Genomic DNA, 23,146 nt, shown 5'->3' with positions numbered 1-23,146 from the left:
CTTGTCAGTTAGCTAGAAGTATCACCACGGGGTAAACCCCGCCCGTTCTTTTACTGATGCGAAGACTCAGCTCCCGGCCTTCGGTGACCCCCTCCCCCTCCAATTTCCCCAAACGCCTGACTCATCACATGGCAGGCAAGCTTGTGGGCTGCCTGGAGTAGGTGGCCCTGCTGGAGGAGGAGCCCTGGCAAGCGACCGCTGGGAGTCAGACCATCTCCCGCTTCCAGAGCAAGCAGATGAGAGGCGGCAGGCCCCGGGGGGACTGAGTCAGCACCTTATTTGGCCCCCACTCTGTGGGGTCGTCCAGGAGCGAAGAACCCGTAAATGTCCTTGCTGTGTGGAGATAGTTGCTTCCGTCCAGGTCACGTCTGAGCCCTTGGGTGGCGTCTGGCCCACGAGCGGAGGCCCGGGCAGGGTTGCCCGGCCTGGGGCGGCACCTGGCCCTGTCACGCAGGAAAGCCCACAGCCTGCACTGCCTCCCCCCAGAGGAGAAGCTGGGGGCGGCTCGCTGACCGGCCTGAGTGTGGCTGAGCAGTGTTGTTGACCAGTCATCGGTCAACCCTGAGCAGGGTCAGGAGGACGTTGAAGGTGCGCGTGCCCGCCTCAGAGGGGAAGACACCAGTTGGTCACATGGCATTTTGCCGGGACCGGTGAGCTGTTCTGAGCTGGGGCCTTTCAGTGTGCGGTGGCCCCTGCACGGGGGCAGAGATGACCCCCGCCCCCACCGCACCTCACAGCCCCTCCGCAGGCTCGTCTCCCGGGCCCTGCCCCTCCCAGAACCCCCGGCCCTCAGGGCCCAGCCCTCCCTGGAGCCTGAGCTCAGCAACCCGTGCTCGGCGCTGAGTGGTCTGGGTATTTGCAGAGGTGACTTTTGGGCAAGCATTTCTCGAGCATTTTGTTGGTTCTTGAGAACGTGGGCGAGTGTGGCCAGGTTAACAGGGCATCGGAGGAGAGTGTCCCTCTGCTGGTGGGACGGGGAGGACTGATACCCCCTCCTGTGACCCTGTGTGGACACAGGGACTGGGGAAGGTTCCAACCCCAGTCAGTGGCAAGATAGTGTAAGCCTCTACACCCCAAAATATGTGTACTGACGTATTTACGAGGGCCGTACCCAGCTTCTTGCATCCCTAGGGCGCGTACAACTTCAAATCCATGATTCACACGGGATCGAAACACGGGGCACAAACCCACTCGAGCGGTCCCCTGTCCCTCCTGCGTGCTGCCTGGGGTGTTGGAATTGGCCGGTCAGCCCCTAACAGCTGTTGCTTTTCTCCGAATCGTGCCGAGATGCGCCTAAGCGGCACCATCCTGACCACTCTGGGGCGGAGTTCAGTAACGTTAGGTCCGTCCACAGGGTTGCGCGGCACCCCCACCATCGTCCCCAGGACTGACAGTCTGTGCCCCATCCCCGCCCCCAGCCTCTGGAAGCCCCTATGCTGCGGTCACGTGGGGGCTCCGTGTTTAATCTGTCGGGGCCCCACAGAGCATCTGTGATTTCAGGAGGCACTTGTTCCCGTAGGAAGCGGATTGCTGGGAACGCAGGCCCCTTGCTCACGCTCTGCTTGCGTTGCAGAGAGCCCCACGGTGAGGCCGGCCGGTCGGAAGGCCACCCCGCAGACGGCGCGCCCAGAGCCCAGCGCCGAGAGGGAGGCCCCGTTCAGGAGGCAGAAGAGGCACCCCGACGAGCCCGGCCGGTTCGCCGTCGCCCTCGTCATCATCTACCGGATGCTGGGGCAGCTCCTGCCCGAGCACTATGACCCCGACCGCCGCAGCCTCCGGTAAGGCGTGTTTCCAGAGCATTCTGAGGGGCTTTCCCAGGTCACAGCCTCCAGCGCCCGAGCATCCGTGTGAGGGTGTTCCCCGGGAGCCAGGCCCACGGCCGCAGACCACCTCCCTGAGAGCTCCCTTGGAAGGTTCTGGGCGTCCAGGCGGGCCCTTCCCTGGTGTTGCTGCCGGCTGCCCCCTCCCCAGCACACGCCCCGCTCGGCCTCCATAGGCCTTGTTACCGCATGGGGCCCAGCGGTGTCATTCCCGTGCCGAGGGGCCGCCCCCCACACCTGTCCCACATCTGTGTGCCTCGGGCAGCCGGCGGCCCCACTAGCTGCCAGGTCAGCACTGGCCGGAGAAACGAGAGCTGCCCTCGGGCTGCGTGGCCCCAGCAGAGGTGGGCGCAGAGGTGGGCGCCCACCGGGGCTTCACTGATCAACCTGCGAGTCCCTTTCCACACCCGTCCCTGGGCCTGTGGTCTTCAAGTTCCTCCTTCGCGGCTGCATGCGATTCGGCCGCGAGCTGTGTTTCCTGTACCCTCCAGTGGCTTCCAGGCTTTCCGCGGCTGTATGTGACCGGCGGCGACACCTGCGCGCACCTGCCTTCCTTCTCTTCCTTTTAAATTTCCGAAGTCCGCCTTTGGCGCGGAGGTGACCGGTGCCGGCAGCCATGGAACCGCCGCACGGCCGGGGCGCTCCTCGGGAGCAGCGGCTGGGCTCCGGGCCTGCCGGAGAGACGTGTGCGCGGCGTGCTCCCGGCGGCGGCGCCCGGCCTTGAGAGCCGTGTCTTCTAAGCGCGCCTGTCCCCGTTCTCGCTTCTCCGCCCCAGGCTGCCTAACCGGCCGGTCATCAACACGCCGGTGGTGAGCGCCGCGGTGTACAGCGAGGGGGCTGCCCTCCCCAGCCCCCTGGAGAGGCCCGTCCTGGTGGAGCACGTCCTGCTGGAGACCGAGGAGCGCACCAAGCCCGTCTGCGTGTTCTGGAACCACTCCATCAAGTAAGGGTGACGCCCGGGGTGAGGGGCCGTCCCCCCGCCCCTGGAGCTCTGCGCTTGTGTGGGGGGTCCTTGCTGCAGTCCCCAACACTCTGTTGGCACAGTGTCTCATGGGGCGTCCTTTTGTGGTCTGTTGCTCCCTTCCGGCCCCTCGTGGGGCAGGAGGCTCGTCCTGGGGGTGTCCGAGTCCCCTACACAGGGTTACATGTGAACACGTGCACATCTGTGTACACACATGCACATGTGGGCAGTACGTGTACAGGTATATACAGCTAGGGAAGCAGACTCACACACGTGGGCACACGCGTGTACGGGGATACACGGCTAGGGAAGCAGACTCGCACACGTGGGCACACACGTGTACGGGGATACACGGCTAGGGAACCAGACTCGCACACGTGGGCACACGCGTGTACGGGGATACACGGCTAGGGAACCAGACTCGCACACGTGGGCACACACGTGTACGGGGATACACGGCTAGGGAACCAGACTTGCACACGTGGGCACACACGTGTACGGGGATACACGGCTAGGGAAGCAGACTCGCACACGTGGGCACACACGTGTACGGGGATACACGGCTAGGGAAGCAGACTCGCACACGTGGGCACACACGTGTACGGGGATACACGGCTAGGATAACAGGCATGCACACACGTGTATGGGCGCTCATAGAACCCTCGAGAAGGTCAACACAGACATCGGGCTGGGCACTGGCAGGACTCCGTGATGCAGCAGCTGACACGTGCCCGTTCTCCCATCAGATGAGGCAGAGCTTGTTCAGCATGCACACGAGGTATCACCCAGACGCTCAGGCCCAGGGGCCCTTCCACCGGCAGCAGCAGGTCCCAGATGTGTGTGGGGGCGTTGCTTTAACAAACAGGGGTCCCTGGCCTCAGCCACCCGCCCGTGAGATCAACCCAGCAGTTGCTGGGGCGGTTTTCCCCCTCTGAGGCCGTGCCCGCTGCCCCTGCTTGAAGCTAGGATGGAATTCTGTGCATCTGGGAGTTTCTTTCTGGGCAACGCAGACGTTCCCTCACGTCGTGCTTCATACGATTGAGTGGGTGTCCGCCAAGTGGGGTTCCAGCTACGGGCTGTGCTGGACGCCCAGGGGAGCGTGCGGAAGCCCGGCTGCAGGGGCCTCACGCTGGGAAGCAGGCTTGGCCGGCCAGAGATCGTGCAGCTCCTTTATTTTCCAAATTCTAGTTAATGAGCAAGCAGTGTTGTGTCTGCAGGATAATAGACACTTGGCTTACAAAAGAGAGAGAGAAGGACCCACTTTCACCGCGAGGGAGGTGTGAAGGGCTGTTTGGCGTGTGTGAGGCGCGGCTGTCTCTCATGGGCACTTGAGTGGATCCCAGCAATTAGCTGTTGCCTAATTATCCTCCCTGCTTCCTCGGTGCCTATCGTCCCCAGATCTTAGAGCTCTTGGCAGACACGTATGAGCCTTCACATCCCATTTTACAGATGAGTAAACTAAGGATCAGAGAGAAGTTACTTGATTTTCCCAGAGTCTGGGAGGGCAGGGCTCTCCCTGAGCCCGAGACACGCCCATAAGCAGCTTGTCATTTGGGGCTTCCCATCAGTGTAAAGGAAGTCATAATTGGGCCCTGCTTCCAGGCATTTGCCATAAAACATGGTGCAATCTGAAGATGAAAGTGCAGAATGAATGTGAGGTATTATTTCTTGAAACACCTAGACTCAAAAGAAGACTGAAGTACAAAGCAACCACGTTAGCAACCGAGTGCTTCTGACAAAAGGGGGATGCGGTCGGCCTGAGACATCCCCGTTTAAGTTTTACTGCGAGATGACACAGAAACCGTGAACTTCAGAGGGTTGCTCTAGGGCCCTCCCCAGCCACGAAAGGGAAGGGAGACTGTCCACAGGGTCCTGAGGGCTGTTGTCCTCATAGCGGGCGACAGTGGCACTGGGCTTGGGGACGGCAGTGGGGCCTCAGAGACCCACTGGTGGAAGGGGTCCTCTCACGGCTGTCTTTTCCCCATAGCGTCGGGGGAACAGGAGGCTGGTCGGCCAAGGGCTGCGAGCTGCTGTCCCGGAACCGGACCCACGTCTCCTGTCAGTGCAGTCACATGGCCAGCTTTGCCGTGCTCATGGACGTCTCCAGACGCGAGGTGGGCGCGGGCCCCGCGGGCGGTCCTGCCCTCCCAGCAAGTGTGTCCAGGGATGAGTCCCTTTGGGAAGTTAGCCTGGCCCCAAACTTGCCCCCTCCACAGACCGAATCCACGATTAAAACCCGTGTTCAGGAGGGTTGGCCAGAATCTGCCAGGATTTCCAGACCAAAACTCCTTGGAAACAGCGTTCTAAGAGGCTGGGTTGTAAATTAAAAACCCTGGTGGCAGACCCCGAGCCTCAGCCCGAAAAGAAAGCCCTGGAGAAGCCTCACTTCAAAGCAGGATTCCTGGTGTTCTGTTAGATGGTGCTGTGTCTACCCTGCTTTAAATTTTAAGGGAGAACAGAGCCGGCTGGCCGGGACAAAGGGAGTGTCACCCATTAACACCACACACACTGGCCCAGAGACACAAAAGAGGGGGCTCGGTCGGGAGCCACCGAGGCCAGCTAATGTTTAACCTCTGGCATTTTCCCGGGCCTGGGAATGCGAGCCAGCCTCTGTGAGCCCGCGGGTGAGTAGGGCAGACAGGGCAGTGGGCCCCCAGCGGGCAGGCAGCGAAGTCAGCCTGGGCTCAGACGGGTGCGGATGTGGTGTCTGGGAGCCAGAACCGACGCCTGGGGGGGCCTCACCAGGCACATTTTTTTCAGGCCTGGGATGTGTCCCAGGAGGCCAGGCCATGGTCCCTCCCAAAAGCTCTCTGGTATGCAGGTTTCTGTCACATTGTTGGGAGGGTGACAGCCCCGAGTTGCTGCTGCTGGCAGCCAGGGTGACGAGAGGAAAGGGTGTGCCCTTGGTCCTTCCCCTGATCGCAAAGCTCCCGTGGGCAGGGGGCACTTTTGAGCCGGTTGCCCCAGGTCCTGACCTACAGGGGGTTAGTTATTAGTGGGGCGGGATTGGGGTTCGTCCCCTAGCCAGGGAGCTGGGCGGTGCTGGGAGCCGACTCACAGGTGGAGGAAGCTGAAGTTCAGGGAGAAGTCCAACTGGAAGAGGGCTCACCGCTCCCTGCCCAGGGGCCTCGTCCAACAGCAGGAGGCAGCCTCTGGGCCGTGGGAGTGCAGCGGGAGGGAGCCCTGAGCCCTCAGCCTCCCCTCCTGGCTCCCAGCCTTTCCCCGGTAGCCCCGCTCACAATCCCATGCGAGTCGCTGAATTCCAAACAACGCTTTCTGGGGGTTCCCGGAGAGCCGGAGCTTAGGTCGCTTCCTAAGTGGCAAGGCTCCGCGGGGTCCTGGACAGCTGTCCTGTTTTGCAAAAGCACAGGGGACAGCAGCAGCCCCATGCGGCTGTGGCCCATCTGCCTTCTGTGTGCTGAGAGTGTGTGTGCAGGTCCCTCCCGGCTCCGAATTTGGGGCACACAGGCTCAGCATCTCCTGGATGGTAGCATCTATGTGTGAGGTTTTTTTACATTTTTTTTATTGGGACAAAATATACAGAACACAGATTCACCACCCCAGCCACGTGTCAGTGGACACGCCATTCAGTGTGGTGCAGCCACCATCCCTCTCCAGAACTTTCTTTTTAACCCCCCAATAATTCATTTGGAGTTTGTTCTTGGTTTTTGGCAGCCTGAGAACCGTGTCACAGTCATGTCGGTTCTGCCCATAGTAAGCTCAACCTTAACATGCTTTCATTGTGCAAAAGCCCCATCAGAGCAAGTCCTCACGTCCTCCTGCCTTACCCGCCCCCCTGCCCGCAGCACGGAGAGGTCCTGCCCCTGAAGATTGTCACCTACGCTGCCGTGTCCTTGTCGCTGGCCGCCCTGCTGGTGGCCTTCGTCCTCCTCGCGCTGGTGCGGACGCTGCGCTCCAACCTGCATGGCATCCACAAGAACCTCATCGGGGCGCTCTTCTTCTCCCAGCTGGTGTTCGTGATCGGGATCACGCAGACGGGAAACCCGGTGAGGTCCCTCTGCCGCCGCCCCGGGGGTGCGCGCGCAGACCGTCAGACCTCTCTCGGGGGCAGAGGCAGCGCGTTGTATCTAAAGTGTAACTTACAGAGGAGCGACGGGGGTGACCGCAGTGGAGACGTGAAGTGGGGTGGGCTTGAGGGAGGCGAGGACTAGAGGTGACCTGCTGCTGCGGAGTTTCTGCAGGAGGCCAGGGATCTGAGCCCCTGCCGCATCTCGGGAAGGAAGGAGGGAGGGAGGGCGGCTGCTGGCCGGGGAAGGGTCCCTGGGGCGTGGGGTAGGGAGCAGCCGTGGAGGGGACGTGGTGGCACAGCCGATGGGACGGGTACAGAGAAGCGCACCGGGAAGCTGGGAGGTCTGTGGCTTCCGCTGTGCCTGCCTGGTGGCAAAGTGATTTAACATGTTTACGGTGGGGATGTGCAAAACACAAGGGTCGCAGCTGGCTGCCCCTGGTGGGGAGGGGGCAGGGCTGGAGGTGCGGGCTCTGTGCCCGAGGCTTGGGCTCCCTGAATCCCTCCCCGTGAGGCGCCCGGACCGGTGAGAATGAGGGACTGCCCGAGCACACGGTTCCCTCCGTGTGGGTTCCCTTATGCGTCCATCACAACATGGGGACCCTGTAGGCAGCTGGCCAGCACATGTGCGTATGTAGGGACTCCGTGAAGTCCGAAGGTTACTCTCACATAGTCCCGATCTCTCCCAAGGTGAGCAATGGGCTCTTGGTGGGCCATTCCAATACGGCCACCAAGTGCTGTTGACAGAGCTGTCGTTTCCTCCCATCCTCATGCAGCGAGGACCTGCTGATTGTCACTACGTTCCATCTACCCAAGACCCAGATCCAGGAGGCCCCCCCATCCCCACCCATGGAGCCCCCGTTCCTGACACGGACACACATGGCAGTTCTTGAGTGTCACGTGCCAAAATGGTGCCATGGTGGCAGGTGGGGGAGCTTGCCTGGTTAGGGAAGGACTGACCATCCAGTGGGAGGGCTCCAGGATAAGTCAGGACAGGTTGGGGAATCTGGTCCCCCAGGGCCCGAGGGGCCACACCAGGCAGGGCCACGTTCCTTTTGCAGGCAGCGCTGTACCACGGAGAGCCATGACCGGTCTGCATGTTAGGAAGATGCCCGGAGGTCAGAAGAGCAGGCAGGGTGCTATCTTCATAGGTCCGCTGGATGGAGGCGAGGCCTAGAACCGAAGTCAGGGCAGCGGGCATGAGGAGACGGACAGGAGTCAGGGCTAAGTGGGCATGGAGGGAGGAGGAGGGGTGCCTTAGGTCTCCAGAAGGGGGACGAGTAGGTGAGGATGCCGCAAAGTGAGATGAAGACTGAGACAGGGTGGCTGGTCTGGGTGTGGCTGGCCAAGCCGTGGGAGGCTGAGGGCAGACGTGCACGGGGAGGCACCTTCACATTTCCCGTGAAGAGGAAACGTGTCTGTGGGAATGGGTCAGCCCTAGGAGAGGAAGTGGCACAAAAGGACAAAGAGGGAATGTTCTGGCCAGCCGGTCAGGGCCCCTGGCATACTTGAGCTCTTCCTCCTCATTTGTTGCAAGCGGCGGGACCCCCTTGAGACCCTCTGGGGTGGCCAAACCTCCTCTGGAGGAAGGGGGTAGGTAGAGGCAGGGTGCCCTGATGGCCTCAGGGGCTTCTCAGCCAGGACTTGGGGAGCACCAGGCCTGGCAGAGGACACCCACAAGGGCAAACCTCCTTGCTGCCCTCCAGGGTGCTCCCCGCAGCTCTGGGCCGGTGGGGGACGGGAGAGGGGCCATCACCATGTGGGGCCCTGCAGCAGTTTCTGTGCATCCAGCCAGGCAGGTGCACCTCTCCCTGCGTGTCCTTATCAGCGCATCAGACAGGTGAGGCTCTCTGTGGGAAGCCACATGACTCATTTCAAAAGCCTCCAAGAGGGCCCTTGAGTGGTCTCAGCAGAGGCAAGCCGCTCCTTGCAGCTACATACCGAGTGTGAAAGGCAGAGAGGCTGTCCGCTTCTTTCAGGCACTGACTCATCTGCTGCTTTCCAGCCTGCCGCGCACCGGTGAGCACGAAGAGAAGGAATGCCGGCCGCACGTAATTCTAGGGGCTTGGCACCTCGCCTGCATTTTATGGGTTTTCTGTAAACTCACAATCCCATCTCTGGGCGAGGTTTTTCATCTCCCAGATTACTGGCAGGTTGAAATGATTTATTATGCATTCGCTTTTTGTCTTTGTTCTGTTTCTGGAAAAGGTAGTACATCTAGTGCAAAAATCTGTACACGTACGGCCCCATTAAATTTTAAAGTGTATCTCTAACACTTCTTTTTTTTCAAAAGGTGGTTTTGTGGGTTTACTTTTCACATGATTGAAGGCGGCAAGCCAGCCAGCCTCCTCACTGTTCTCCCTCGTCTACGCCCACCGTGCTTTGCAAGCGGGGGACCCTGGGGTGTACGGTGTGGGGCTCCCCGAGCCCCAGGCTCGCCCTTGGCACCCGGGCTGACGGCTCTGCTTATCGCCAAGGGTAGACCTCCCGTCTCCCGACTGTGGAGTCAGAAGCAGAGGACAGGGTGTCCAGTCATATGTAAGATGCTGTCTTGTCTTCTGCTCGAGTGACTGTTTGGTCCTGTATTTGACAAATGTCAGTGCGGGAGCTTCCTCCCTCGTCTCGGGGGTTTGTTTTGGGGAGAACCCGGCCTTTGTAGGCTGACATGGCAGCAGGTGTCCCTTATGGTTCCCGCCAGCCCGCGCTCTGGTCAGCTCCCCGCCAGGTGCACCGGCCTGACACCGAGCAGAACGGCCTCCAGTGTGGGTCAGGGTGGTGGCCCTGTGTCTTCTACTCCTATGTCTGTTGGGTGGGGTGGGGGTTATCCTGGGTAGGGACACTGAGACCCTGGGAGGTTGTGCTGATGGGACGGCAGCCAGGATTGGACAGAATGTCTCAGGAATGGGGCGAGCCTGTGGGGTGTGGCCTGGTGGAGGGGTAGCTGTGGGGTCAGGGCCTAGGTTTGGGGTGTGACCGGGATGGGCGGGGCCTAAGAGTGGGGTGGGGCCAGGAGGGGCAGGCCAGGAGTGGGGTGTGACCAGGAGGGGTGGGGCCTGGATGTGGGGGTGGGGCCAGGAGGGGCAGTGGCTGGATATGGGTGTGGTCTGGAGGGGGCCTGGATGTGGGTGTGGCCAGGAGTGGGGTGTGACCAGGAGGGGTGGGGTCTGGATATGGGGGTGGGGCCAGGAGGGGCAGTGGCTGGATATGGGTGTGGTGAAGAGTGGGGGTGTGGTCTGGAGGGGACCTGGATGTGAGTGTGGCCGGGAGTGGGGTGTGACCCCCGGAGGGGAGGGGCCTGGGTGTGTATGGGTGGGTGGTCAGGAATAGGGGGTGGGGTCAGGGGGCGGGGCTGGATATGGGTGTGGCCGGGAGGGGCGGGGCCTGGGTGGGGTATGGCCAGGAGGGATGGGGCCTGGATGTGGGTGTGGCCAGGGGGCGGGGCCTGGATGTGGGGGTGGCCAGGGGCGGGGCCTGGGTGGGGTATGGCCAGGAGGGATGGGGCCTGGATGTGGGTGTGGCCAGGGGGCGGGGCCTGGATGTGGGGGTGGCCAGGGGCGGGGCCTGGGTGGGGTATGGCCAGGAGGGATGGGGCCTGGATGTGGGTGTGGCCAGGGGGCGGGGCCTGGATGTGGGGGTGGTTAGGCGTGGGGTGGGGCCAGGAGGGGCAGGGCCTGAGGCCTCTCTTCCTTCCCTGCTCCTCAGAGCGTGCCCCGCCTTTTAGGACCTTGCAGGGGCGCCGCTCACATCTCCCAGCTGGGCAGCCTGGGGAGCCCTGGCCAGCGCAGCCCCTGCCAGCAGGCCCCACGTGAGGCTGCTCTGGGCCAAGGCACAGCGCTCCTCGAGGTCTGGCCTGGAGCACCTCACACTGGATTCCCACTCATGGCCGCAGAGGCTGGACTCCCTGTGACCACACCATGTCCCCAGCCCCTCCCTGACACCGCTTCATCCCGTTCTCAGGGACACAGGGCTGGCTCCCCAAGGCCTGGAGAGGGCGGGATGCTGGCCCTGCGCTGCCCTGTGCAAGTTGGTTTTCTCTCCCGAGCACTTGGCCACACGGTGCAGCCCTGCCCCGCTGAGGACGGGAACAGAGCAAATACTCTCCTCCCTGTTCTGCTTTTGGCGGGAAGTAGGAGGCTCTGTTAACTTGGTGCAGACAGGAGGAACTTATTTGATGGCAAGGTCATGAAGCGTGAGGCCTCCCCCTCCTCTGGCCACACCTGTGGGACCCTGCAGACACCCACACAGGGGTCCTGGGTGGCGGGTGGAGGCCAGCACCACAGCCTGGGGCCCGCAGCCTGAGCAGGCTGCCTTCATACTATTTCTTTCAACTTTAAATGCCTATAGGTAAGAATTTGGAGCCATGACATGAAAATACAAGTTCCCAGCTTCTAATGAAAACATTAGAGGCTCTGCCTACCCTTGCCCTGTGTCTGCATTCACTCCAGGCACTGCTCTGGGGTTGGGGAGGGGGTCCCCGAGGCCCCCAGGTGCCTCACTCCCCATCCTCTGTTCCACTTTGGGAGCCTGAGACACCGTGGCTCAGTGCCCAGCTCTTCCTGGGTGAATCACATAGAAAGAACCAGCTAACTCGATTTCCTTTCCCAGACGTGCATACCCTCGCGTTTGCAAAGTGGTCTGATTGGTCCCTTCCCTCCCCACCCTGTGCCCATCTGCCCTCGGCCTCTGGTGCAGCGGGTATGGGTTCCCGCGGGCCTGGCGCTGAGCCGAGCTCCCTGCCCTCCGCGTCCTCACAGTTCCTGTGCACGGTGATCGCCATCCTCCTGCACTACGTCTACATGAGTACCTTTGCCTGGACCTTCGTGGAGGGCCTGCACGTCTACCGAATGCTGACCGAAGTGCGCAACATCGACACTGGGCCCATGAGGTTCTACTACGTCGTGGGCTGGGGCATCCCGGCCATCATCACAGGTGAGGACTGGAGGAGCAGCCCTGGGGGGGTGGCTTGGGCCGGGAGCTGACCACCGCTTGGGGAGTCCACGTGACACTGCCCACACAGAAGCCCACGTCAGCTTAGCCCGCACCCCTGGGCCCGGGCGGACGAGCTCTCTGGCCTCCTCTGTCTTTGGTACCCAGCGTGACCGGCCCCCGGCAGAGGAGGCCCTGCCCTGCACTTGCGTCTGCGCACATGAGCCTGATGGTTCAGTGCCCGCTGGGGGGGTGCGTCTCCTGTGAGGTGTGGCGTGGGCTCCTGGAGAGCTGGCTGCGGGTCTGCTCGGGGTTCTGTCCGTGGCACCTAACGGATGAAAACTCCGCGTCTGCCTGGCGCGTGGGTGGGTGTGTGTGCACGTTCACGTGTGTGCGTGTGTTCTGTCTGTGTGTGTTCTGTCTGTGTGTGGTTGTACTGTGTGTGTGTTCTGTATGTGGGGTGTGTGTGTGTGTGTGTGTGTGGTCTGCATACGGCGTGTGTGTATGTGTGGTAAACGTGTGGGGAGTGTGGCATGTGTGTAACTGTCGTGTGTGTGTGGTGTGTGTGTGGTCTGTATGTAGCGTGTGTGGTACGTGTGGTTTGTATGTAGTGTGGGGGGTTGATGTGCGGTCTGTATGTGGTCCGTGTGGTCTGTATGTAGCGTGTGTGGTACGTGTGGTTTGTGTGTGGTGTGTGTGGTGTGTGTGCGGGGTACGTGAGGTCCGTATGTGGAGTGTGTGTGTGCGCAGGCCTGGGAATGTCCCTTGTGGCCACGCGCCACCCAGGCTGGCCCTCAGGAGGGGCCTCTCCTGGGTCGTGGCCCTCACGTCCCTCCCTGTCGTCCAGGACTCGCGGTGGGCCTGGACCCCCAGGGCTATGGAAACCCTGACTTCTGCTGGCTGTCCCTTCGAGACACCCTGATCTGGAGCTTCGCCGGGCCCATTGGAACGGTTATCATTGTGAGTCCAGGAGTTTTTGCAGAGCCCACGATTCTTGGGGATGTGCGAAGCTGGGTGCGTGGGCTGGGAGGGGTTTTGGGGGCCGGCGGGATCCTTGGCTCCTCAGAGCGGCCTGTTGGGCAGGAAGAGCTGATCTCATGGTGCTGGGGCCTCGCCCTTGGACCTGCGGATCGTTCCACGTCTGCGTCCTCATCCACCGTGAGGCAGCTCAGCGTCCAGCCCTCAGGAGGGTCCCTGCGGGCAGGCAGGGTGCGTGAGGCCTCGTTCCAGCCACACCTCGAGACGCGGACGAAGACCCTCAGAAGCGTTTGGTCTTCAGATCTGTTGTGGCGATACTGACGAGCCGGCCACCTGACTTTGGTTTTTAAAAATGTTTTTCAGGTCAACACAGTCATTTTTGTCCTGTCTGCAAAGGTCTCCTGCCAAAGAAAGCACCATTATTATGAAAGGAAAGGAGTCGTGTAAGTTGGTGCCAACGCTGACGGGCGGGTGGGACCCCCAGTGTGGGTTTGCACACCCGCCAGAGCCACCTGAAAGTGCCTGTCACCCCGTGGCCAGGCCCTTGGCTACCCCCCAGCTCAGCCACTGGGGAGGTGACAGCCACACAGACGCATCGGCAGGCCGCAGTGGGGAGAGGCCAGAGCACCGAGGCACGTGGAGGAGAGGGAGGGGGCTGGGCACAGGGAGACCTGGGGCAGGGAGAGGGACGCCGGGACCCCCAGAGGTGGTAGGGTGTAGGCTCTGCAGCATTCAGTGGTAGAGTCGCTGAAGGGAGCAGGCTTGGGCTCTGTCCTCCTCACCAAGGCCTGTTAACAGACGGATATAGAGGAGGAGGGGGCGATGACAGCCGGGGGGAGGGAGGTGCTGAGCTGCTTGGATGCAGCAGAGTGGAGTCAGGCAGGGTGTTGGGGCGCAGGGGGCTGGAACTTTCTGGGTTGGTGGTGACGGTGATGTTGTGGCCACAGGAGTGGAGAGTTATCTAGGCGCTTAAAAAAGTGTTGGGCAGGAAGGGAGGGGGGTCGATAAGTGGCTGGACGGCGGGGGCGGGTGCAGGGGAGGGGGGGCCCAGAGTCACTCCCGCCCCTGCGCCCCTCCGCCAGCTCCCTGCTCCGGACCGCCTTCCTCCTACTGGGGCTCATCAGCGCCACCTGGCTGCTGGGGCTGCTGGCCGTGAACAGCGACTCGCTGGCCTTCCACTACCTCTTCGCGGTCTTCAGCGGCTTGCAGGTGGGCAGCTGTCCCAGCTGGGGCCGGCCTTGGTGAGGTCCTGGGTCACTTGTGCTACCTCCTGTCCGAAAGGCCCGGGGGAGATCCTGGACCCAGGGTCCGAGGACAGACGGGGCCTCGGCGTGGCTGTCACAGTGTGGCCGCAGCGTGCTGGGGGTTCCGGTGACGCCTCTCCGCACACGGTCCTGCCCCCGACAAGGAACCTGGGGTCCCAAGCATAGCTCTGTCCAGGGCCTTCCCGGGGACCCCCAGGACACCGTCCTTTGCTCAGCCGGTGCCAGGGCTCATCCTCCCTCTGCGGGGCAGAGTACATCCCACTCGTGTCCACAGGGACGGTGTTGGCCACTTACAGTTCACCCCGAGGGTCTTCCCAGCCAGTGATGTCACGTTGGGGACGCAGATGGCCCGAGGGCTGTGGCCGGGGACGAGCCCTCCTGGCCCCTGGCGTGCTGGCTGCCCTGCCCCCACTCCCCTGGGCAAGCAGAGGCCCCGGGGAGGGGGTACCCAGGCGGGCCCCGGGCGCTCAGCGGCACGTGTCGGTGGCGCCGCTCTGTGCCTTCTCGGGCAGGCGGGCGTGCCGTCCGGCGGCCACAGGACCTTGGCTGCTTTCCTGACTGCCGGTCCCTGCCCTGACCGGCCGCCCTTCCCTCCAGGGTCTCTTCGTCCTCCTATTCCACTGCGTGCTCAACAGGGAGGTCCGGAAGCACCTGAAGGGGGTGCTCTCCGGGAAGAAGCTGCACCCGGATGACTCGGCCACCACGAGGGCCACCCTGCTGACGGTAGGCGGTGCCGGGGGACCCCCATGGCCGGGGGGGCCGTGTGGGTTTCTAGACCAAGCATTCGACGCAGCCGCCCAGTCTCTGGGACCCAGGCATCAGAGAGCCCCCCTTGGAGAGTGGCATCGAGCCTGATATCATTCCTGATATCCTGGGAAGAGAGCAGCGTTCACCAGATGGGGTCTGTCCTCGTCACAGCCCCATTGTTCAGGGTCGCAGAGGACAGGGCGGCGACAGGCTAGGACCCCTGACCAGAAGCCGTGGCTGTGGGCAGGAAGCCGTCCTCGGACCACCATGGGGGCTGGGGCTGCTCTCCTCTCGGCCGCCACGAGGCCCCTGGGCTCTGTGCCGGGCAGGGGCTCAGTCAGGGTGCTGGCACCGGGGCTTGCTGTGGGGACAGAGCCGTCCTGTGCACCCCAGGGGCCTCTGCTCCGGCGATAACCATGCCCCCTCCCGCAGCGCTCCCTCAACTGCAACCACACGTACAGCGAGGAGCCCAACATGTTCCGCACGGCCCTGGGCGAGTCCACTGCCTCGCTGGACAGCACCGTCAGGTCAGGCTGGAGCCGGGCGCCCTCGCTCGTCCCCAGGGAGGGGGGAGGCCCGGCTCTCAGGTGAATGCGGGCTGCCAGGCCAGCTGGGGAGGCCCGAGCCGTGTGCCCTGCTGTTCTGGCTGATGTGTGGCTCCCCATGTGCTCTGGGAGTCTTTCGTGGCAGCAAACCTTCCAGAGCCCCGTGGGGCCGTCTTGGCACATTCCAGCGGTGCCCGGTGATGTTGGGTGGTCATGTCATGCAACCCCTTGAGTGATGGTGCTGAGCCCCCCATCCTACCCTCTCTAGGGACGAAGGGGGCCAGAAACTCAGCGTGTCCTCTGGGCCAGCACGGGGTGGCCATGGGGAGCCAGATTCGTCCTTTGTCCCCAGGAACACCAAGAAGCACCACGGTATGTGTCCCCTGGAAGGTGATCCCCCATCCACCTGGGCATCTCCCTCCCGGGGGGCCATGGTGGGGAGCTCCTTGTCGGCTCTCGTCCGGCCCACGGGCCTCTCGGTCCCTGGACGTCCAGCCTCAGAGAGGAGTCTGCGGCCGCATCCCAGTCAGAAGGCCAAGAGGGAGACGATTGCTCCCCTGTGCCTGGGGCCCAGCTGGCCCCCCTCTGCCCTTGGCCTGAGCCTGCGTCCCTCCTGTCCGCCCTGTAGGCCACGATTCAGACTCCGATAGCGAGCTGTCCCCGGATGAGCAGAGCAGCTCCTACGCCTCCTCGCACTCGTCAGACAGCGAGGATGATGGGGTGGGCGCTGAGGACAAATGGGACTCAGCTCGGGGCCCTGTCCACAGCACCCCCAAAGGTGAGCCAGTGTTGGGCTGTGGAGTGTCTGAGGGCCTGCCTCCCTCCTGGCATGGAGAGCAGCGGCAGCATGGAGGGACAGCAGGTGGGAGGGACAGCAGGTGGGAGGTGCTGGCTGGGGGGAGGGACAGAGGGTGGGAGGGACAGCAGGTGGGAGGTGCTAGCTGGGGGGAGGGGCAGCAGGTGGGAGGTGCTGGCTGGAGGGAGGGACAGGGTGGGAGGGACAGCAGGTGGGAGGTGCTAGCTGGGGGGAGGGGCAGCAGGTGGGAGGTGCTAGCTGGGGGAGGGACAGCAGGTGGGAGGTGCTAGCTGGGGGGAGGGACAGCAGGTGGGAGGGACAGCACGTGGGAGGGACAGCACATGGGAGGTGCTGGTTGGGGGGAGGGACAGCAGCTGGGAGGGATAGGTGGGAGGTGCTGGCTGGGGGGAGGGACAGCAGGTGGGAGGTGCTGGCTGGGGGGAAGGACAGCAGGTGGGAGGGACAGCAGGTGGGAGGTGCTAGCTGGGGGAGGGACAGCAGGTGGGAGGGATAGCAGGTGGGAGGTGCTAGCTGGGGGGAGGGACAGCAGGTGGGAGGTGCTGGCTGGGGGGAAGGACAGCAGGTGGGAGGGACAGCAGGTGGGAGGTGCTAGCTGGGGGAGGGACAGCAGCTGGGAGGTGCTGGCTGGGGGAGGGACAGCAGGTGGGAGGTGCTGGCTGGGGGGAAGGACAGCAGGTGGGAGGGACAGCAGGTGGGAGGTGCTAGCTGGGGGAGGGACGGCAGGTGGGAGGTGCTGGCTGGGGGGAGGGACAGAGGGTGGGAGGGACAGCAGGTGGGAGGTGCTATCTGGGGGGAGGGGCAGCAGGTGGGAGGTGCTAGCTGGGGGAGGGACAGCAGGTGGGAGGGATAGCAGGTGGGAGGTGCTAGCTGGGGGGAGGGACAGCAGGTGGGAGGGACAGCAGGTGGGAGGTGCTAGCTGGGGGGAGGGACAGCAGGTGGGAGGGACAGCATGTGGGAGGTGCTGGCTGGGGGGAGGGACAGCAGGTGGGAGGGACAGCACGTGGGAGGGACAGCACATGGGAGGTGCTGGCTGGGGGGAGGGACAGCAGCTGGGAGGGATAGGTGGGAGGTGCTGGCTGGGGGGAGGGACAGCAGGTGGGAGGTGCTGGCTGGGGGGAAGGACAGCAGGTGGGAGGGACAGCAGGTGGGAGGTGCTAGCTGGGGGAAGGACAGCAGGTGGGAGGTGCTGGCTGGGGGGAGGGACAGCAGGTGGGAGGGATAGCAGGTGGGAGGTGCTGGCTGAGGGGAGGGACAGCAGGTGGGAGGGATAGCAGGTGGGAGGTGCTGGCTGGGGGGAGGGACAGCAGGTGGGAGGTGCTGGCTGGGGGGAGGGACAGCAGGTGGGAGGGATAGCAGGTGGGAGGTGCTGGCTGGGGGGAGGGACAGCAGGTGGGAGGTGCTGGCTGGGGGGAGGGACAGCAGGTGGGAGGGATAGCAGGTGGGAGGTGCTAGCTGGGGGAGGGACAGCAGGTGGGAGGTGCTGGCTGGGGGAGGGACAGCAGGTGGGAGGTGCTGGCTGGGGGGAGGCCCCGGCCACAGCATCTGCAGAGCAGAAGCAGGGAGGTCTTGGAGGGTCTCTCTGGGGACCCTCACTTCAAGGACCCCACAAAGCTGGCCCCGATTGCTGCTGGGGGAGCCAGTGTTGAGGCTCGAGGGCGTTGAGGTGGAGTGGGGGGATTGTAGCCTGGGCCCCCACTGTCAGGAGCCTTAGCTTCCCCACCTGGAGGGTGGCACCCTGTCAGGCCTGCAGCTCTGGGAGTGGTGGGTCAGGGCCACTAGGAGGCAGGCTCCCCACGGAGGGACACTAGGGAACCTTTTAGGGGGTGCAGCTCCAAAAGTAGGGAGTCTCCCTGCTGTTGACGGTTGGTCTTGTGCCTCAGTGGATGCTGCTGCCAACCACATGCCCGCCGGCTGGCCCAATGAGAGCCTGGCTGGCAGCGACAGTGAGGAGCCTGGCGACAAGCCGCGCCTGAAGGTGGAGACCAAGGTCAGCGTGGAGCTGCACCTGGATGAGCAGGGCAATCACTGCAGCGAGCGCTCCCCGGAGCAGGAGAGCGGCGGCCCGTTCAGGCCTGCGGACGTGCTCCCCAACCAGCCCCCGGAGCAGAGAAAAGGTGCTTTGGGAGTGGCGAGGGCCGCGTTGTTCCCGGGAAGCTGGGGACCAGAAAACCTCTCAGCGAGGGAGGGGGACAGAGGCGGGGCCATTTTGGGAGGGAGCGGGATCCGGTGGGGCAGAGTGCAGAGGAGGTGGGGACGGGGTCCAGGAGGGTTGGGGTGGTGGGGTGGGGTGGAGTGCAGGTGGGGGCAGGACGGGGTGCAGGCGTGGCGGGGGCGGGGCGGAGTGCGGCTCAGGGCGCAGGCGGAACGGGGCGTGGCGGGGGCGTGGCGGGGTGCAGGTGGGGGCGAAGGGCGGTACGGGGTGCAGGCGGGGCGGAGACTGGGTCTAGGCGGGGTGCAGGTGGGGCCGGTGCAGGTGGGTCAGGGTCCCTTTAAGCGGGGGGCGGGGGGGGCGGCCGGAGGGGGGCCCCCCCTGCACAGAGGCGACCATTTGGCCCTGGCGCTGAGACCCAAGGAGGGAAGAGCAGGGGCTGAGGGGTCCGCAGGGACTGTTCCTCGAGTCCCTGCATCCGGCAGCATCAGCCTGACCGTGTCTTCATCCGTTTCCCCACCTCCAGGCATCTTGAAAAACAAAGTGACCTACCCGCCGCCGCTGACCGAGAAGACTCTGAAGTCCCGGCTCCGGGAGAAGCTGGCCGAGTGCGAGCAGAGCCCCGCGTCGTCGCGCTCGTCCTCCCTGGGCTCGAGCGACGGGGCCCGCGCCCCCGACGGCACCATCACCATCAAGAGCCCACGCCGGGAGCCGGGGCGCGAGCACCTCAATGGGGTGGCCATGAACGTGCGGGCTGGGAGTGCCCAGGCGGCCGGCTCTGACTCCGAGTGAGTAGCCTCGGCCTCGGCTGCAGGGCAGCGGGAGCGGCCCCAGCCAGCTCCCTCTTCGCCTCCTGCCCAGGGGACAGGTGTCCAGTCCAGAGAGGGGCGGTGGTCAGGGGCCTGAGCACAGAGGGGCCCAGGGGCTGTGCTGGGGTCCTGTGGAGGGGAGGGGCTTCAGCAGGGTCAGGAGGAGCCCGCTAAAGATGAAGTGGACTTCTGGCCACTCCCCGGGGTGGGGGAGGGCTGCCAACATTCACGCCCTTGTGGGGGCTACACTGGCCAAAGCCCTAAAGTCCTGCCCAGTCCTGAAATTCTAGGACTTAAGACCATGCAGGACTAAGCACTTTGTAAGGCTCTTGGTCCAGATCATTACTACCCTGTGTTGTGGTTGAGGAAATCGAGGCTCTGGGGCCCCCCTGCTGACTAACAGAGCCGGGGGGATGGGCCTGTTGGCCTCTCCCGGCGGCTCCTCCCTCCTACAGACTTCTAAGGGAGGAGCAAAGAACGGGAGCCAGGTCTTCTAGAATGGCTCTCTTAAAACTGAGTGAACTCGGTTGCTCAGAGGCAGGGCTGGCTGTGTGGACGCTCAGATGGGCGTGGCCCTCCAGGGGGCCCTGGGTGTCAGGGTGCAGACTCGACCTGCCCCTCTCCTGCCTAATGTAGCTCTGTCCACACGTGAGCTTGCCCTCCTCCGAGCCCCCCGACTGGGGGATTCTGCCCCCCGCCCGTCCCCTGAGTTGGGGGGGGTGTCTGCCCCCGCGTGACCTCCACCCCGCGCAGCTGCTGGCTTCACGCGTGGCAGGGGCCGTTCTTGCTGACCTCCGCCTGCCTGACGGCTTCTTCCCACGCACAGAGGCAGTAACGAAACTTCAATCTGAACCATCAGGAAACCGAGACAAGCCCACCGCCTCCAGCCAGGCCTCTGTGCTGCGTCGATGCACCCTTGGACCTTGGAGCCCAAGGGGCCGCTGCGCTGTCAGTGAAGGGGCCCTGGTGGTGGGGATCCCTGCGGTGGCAGCCCCATGACTGGTGTGACTGACAGTCCAGACACAAAGCCCCGGGCTACCCCCGGGGGCTCGGGGCCCAGCCGACCCGTGACAAGTGCCAAAGGTCACGGGCTCGAGGATGGGTGGGCTCCCGGGCCGGCTCAGCCGGATGCCGACTGCGGAGGGAGGCAGAGCCGCGGCCGGCAGGGCCAGGAGTGGGCCCGGTACAAGAGCTGGCAGGGCCCCACACTGCCAGGCCTGGCTTGTCGGGGTTCGGGGGTGCCGGGCGTGGGTGGAGGACGGAGGTCCACTGGCCATGCGGGTGCCCCCATGTAGCACAGGCCCCTGGCCGGTGGCCTTGACGGCCCTTTGCATAAACATCCCTTGTCTTAAAGCAAATTACTTTCTTTTGTTGAAAAGGTGTAGATACTTCTATATATATTTGTACGGGACTCGGAGAAGGTGCAAGCCTGTGTATATTTTGCATTTGTACCATTGATACCGGGAGATCCGTGGGATGGTCTCTCACTATGTTTTTTATATAAGGAAGATTGCACAGTTGTACTTGAACCTGGCGTGCAGTGACGTAGCTGGTGTCCCGGCAGACCAGAGTGGGAAGTGCGTGGGGCGCGAGCGGGTCCTCGAACAGAGGTTCCTGCCGCTGGGCCCGGCCAGGAAGCAGGGAGCTGTGGGCACCACGCGTGGCCGCCCGAAGTCCCAGCGCGCGTTTCTGAGACGTGTGCCCTCCGCTCCCAGCCGCCCGACCGTGGTGGATCGGAGACAGGGCAGCCTGGGACGGGGCGGGACTTGAGGAGCCCCCCCCCCCACTGAGGCTGGTGGGGAACGCAGGTGCCCCACGGCCATGGTGGAGGCGCTGACTGTGACTTAGCCCTGGCCCTTCCCTGGCCGCCCCGCCCCCACCCCGGCCCACGCTCGGCCTGCGGGGCTTCCCTGGCCACTGGCCCAGTCGGTGTGGTACGGCAGGTGGGGACGTCTTTTGTCCCCTCTGCTCCTGTTCCCAGTGGGATTGTACAGTGTTCACACGTTTCCAATCCAGACGGAGGTGTGAGGTCTTCCAGGATGTCACAGTCCTTCCTGCCAAATTTCCCAGCTCTTTTAGACTCTGAGGATCCCCAGGCAGGCCGGGGCCCCACCCCCCGAGTCCGACCAATGACTTCATTTTGCTTCAAATGGCCAATTGTGCGGAGGGACAAAGCCACGGCCACGCTTCTCAGTGGTTACCAAGCTGTTTTTTGGAAGCTCGTACTGAGGAGCGGCCGCGCCTGGCCCGCGGTGGGCAGTGGGCGCGGCGTGGCCCCCGGGGCTGTGGCGTGGGGCCCAGAATGACTCAGACGCGTCTCGTTCCAGTGTTGCCTTTGTTCTTCAAATCAGGCGCCCAAGTACGTGACTAGTACAGCTGCTTCCAAGTTTGAGAAACCATAAAATAGGAAGAAAATCAAGTCAAATGCGAAGATTTCCGCGCCATATTTGGATGGAAAAGTGAGCACTGTTAGGACCACTCCGGGAACAGCAGCTGCGAGGAGATTCTGAGGCCACACACCTCACACGGGAGCGAAGTGAGACCCCGGGGTCCGCATGCGGGAATGAATTATAAATGTGCCTTAGCGGGTGAGGGGCCTTCTGAAGACAGAAGAGGGTCTTCAGATGTTTACCCCTGACGAGACCTTTTCTAAGTAAAAAAGTTTGAATACCCTCGAGTCAGAAGCCCCCACCTTCGCGTCCTCACTCTTCTGCAGCTGGGTCCTGCCCCTTGGGGTGCAGTTTTCAATCTGATCAGAATTGTTACCAAAAAACAACTGTCCATTTTATTAAGACAGGAAAATACATTGTAAACCTATTTTTGTGACTTAAGACTTTATGAGAAATGAGACACTGGAGATTTTTTTTTTAACAAATGTCTATTTATTAATGTTCGGAACACTGGAATTACAACACAAGAGAAGAGTCTGCAATAAATTAAGATTTCCGAATTTGTGCTTCTGCTGTGTTCCCCCCGCCCCCCGCCCTGAGGACAGGCCCCGGGGGAAAGGAGCTGTACTGGAACTTTGTGTCCACCCTCCTGACGCAGTCGGGACGAGCAGGCCGTTTGGGGTTTCCCGGGACCTTTAGCTCTCACCATGTGTACAGCACCAGCCCTGGGCCCTTCCCTCGGGATCTGGGCACGTGGGGCAGTGGCGGGGCCTGGCAACGGGGGTGCCCATCTGGGAAACGGGGACAGGGGGACACGTCTTACTCCTCAGCTCCAGCCCCTCCGGCCTGCACAGGGCAGTGGGAGGGGCCAGAGTCCCAGCTCATGAACTTGGCCCCCTGGCGGACAGTTGACGCAATGCATGAAGTGGCCTCGCGCAGTTGGCTGGTGGCCTCAGGGGCAGGGGGAGGGCAGGCTGTGCCCACCAGAGGGAGGGTGGCGCCGCCGGCTGGAAGGCTGCCATGGGCCCCGCCACAGGTGAAGCCTGGGTGACCCGAGCGGCCGCCGGGCCAGCTGGGGACCTGGCACTGGGCTGGCAGGACGGGCGGCCTGTGCTGGACGCTTCCACCGGGCTGCCCTTCCTCCCTGTTCCTGCTGCCGTTTCCCAGAGTCAGCCTTGCACAGAGCAGGGTGGGCGCTGGGGGGCCTTCCCAGCAGGACAAGAGGCCCAGCCACCAGGGCAGTGAATCGGGAACCCTGAGGCCGGGGAGGCTCCATTCCATGCTGCCCTGTGAGCTGGCCGAACACGGGCGGGGTTCCAGTCCCTCCCTGCCTCCACGGCCAGCCTCGCCAGCCTCCACCGCCTGGCACGACCTGCAGAGTGATGCGGAACAGTGGCCGGCCTCCTAGCCTGGGCAGGGCAGGCCGAGCCCCCCACCTCCCAGGGCCTCCTTTATCTGGACCAGCTGCCACATGGCAGGCCAGAAGGCCCGGCCCTGGATGCTCGGGCCCCCTCCCCGCTCCTTCCAGCCCCAGAAGCCCCCTGCCAGGTGGGGAGAAGGCAGACCCAGGCCTGGGCTAGTGTAAGGAGCGGGGACAGGGATCCTGATCGTCACTGAGGGGGACCACGTTCATCCTGCCTCTGGAAAGGGGGGCTGGCAGCTAGTTCTCAGCCCCACACAGCAGCCTGGTCTTAAAGCCCCCAACGGTGCAG

At 63.4% G+C, this 23,146-nt stretch overlaps 1 protein-coding gene across 3 annotated transcripts in view; it reads left to right on the top strand.

The window, feature by feature from the left end:
• The window catches only part of CELSR1 (cadherin EGF LAG seven-pass G-type receptor 1), a 140,629-nt gene extending 118,635 nt beyond the window's left edge, over positions 1–21,994 (top strand). Inside the window, exons 21-35 of one of the 3 annotated variants that reach the window (XM_078076755.1) lie at positions 1,574–1,778; positions 2,596–2,763; positions 4,769–4,895; positions 6,588–6,788; positions 11,563–11,737; positions 12,582–12,694; positions 13,076–13,155; positions 13,795–13,921; positions 14,575–14,700; positions 15,157–15,251; positions 15,538–15,641; positions 15,898–16,047; positions 17,967–18,200; positions 18,762–19,023; positions 21,396–21,994. In XM_078076755.1, the coding sequence (XP_077932881.1) occupies positions 1,574–1,778; positions 2,596–2,763; positions 4,769–4,895; positions 6,588–6,788; positions 11,563–11,737; positions 12,582–12,694; positions 13,076–13,155; positions 13,795–13,921; positions 14,575–14,700; positions 15,157–15,251; positions 15,538–15,641; positions 15,898–16,047; positions 17,967–18,200; positions 18,762–19,023; positions 21,396–21,411 (2,183 nt within the window). In that variant the 3' untranslated portion in view covers positions 21,412–21,994. Of the gene's footprint in view, positions 1–1,573; positions 1,779–2,595; positions 2,764–4,768; positions 4,896–6,587; positions 6,789–11,500; positions 11,738–12,581; positions 12,695–13,075; positions 13,156–13,794; positions 13,922–14,574; positions 14,701–15,156; positions 15,252–15,537; positions 15,642–15,897; positions 16,048–17,966; positions 18,201–18,761; positions 19,024–19,870 lie in introns of those variants that run through there. The other 2 variants (XM_036072825.2, XM_078076756.1) reach the window with 2 other exon arrangements.
• Positions 21,995–23,146: the final 1,152 nt, after the last annotated feature.

This window comes from Halichoerus grypus, chromosome 6 (genome assembly GCF_964656455.1).
Source record: "Halichoerus grypus chromosome 6, mHalGry1.hap1.1, whole genome shotgun sequence".
Taxonomy (NCBI): Eukaryota; Metazoa; Chordata; class Mammalia; order Carnivora; family Phocidae; genus Halichoerus; species Halichoerus grypus.
The sequence above is the reverse complement of the archived record's forward strand: the minus strand, read 5'-3'. Positions and strand labels throughout refer to the sequence as shown.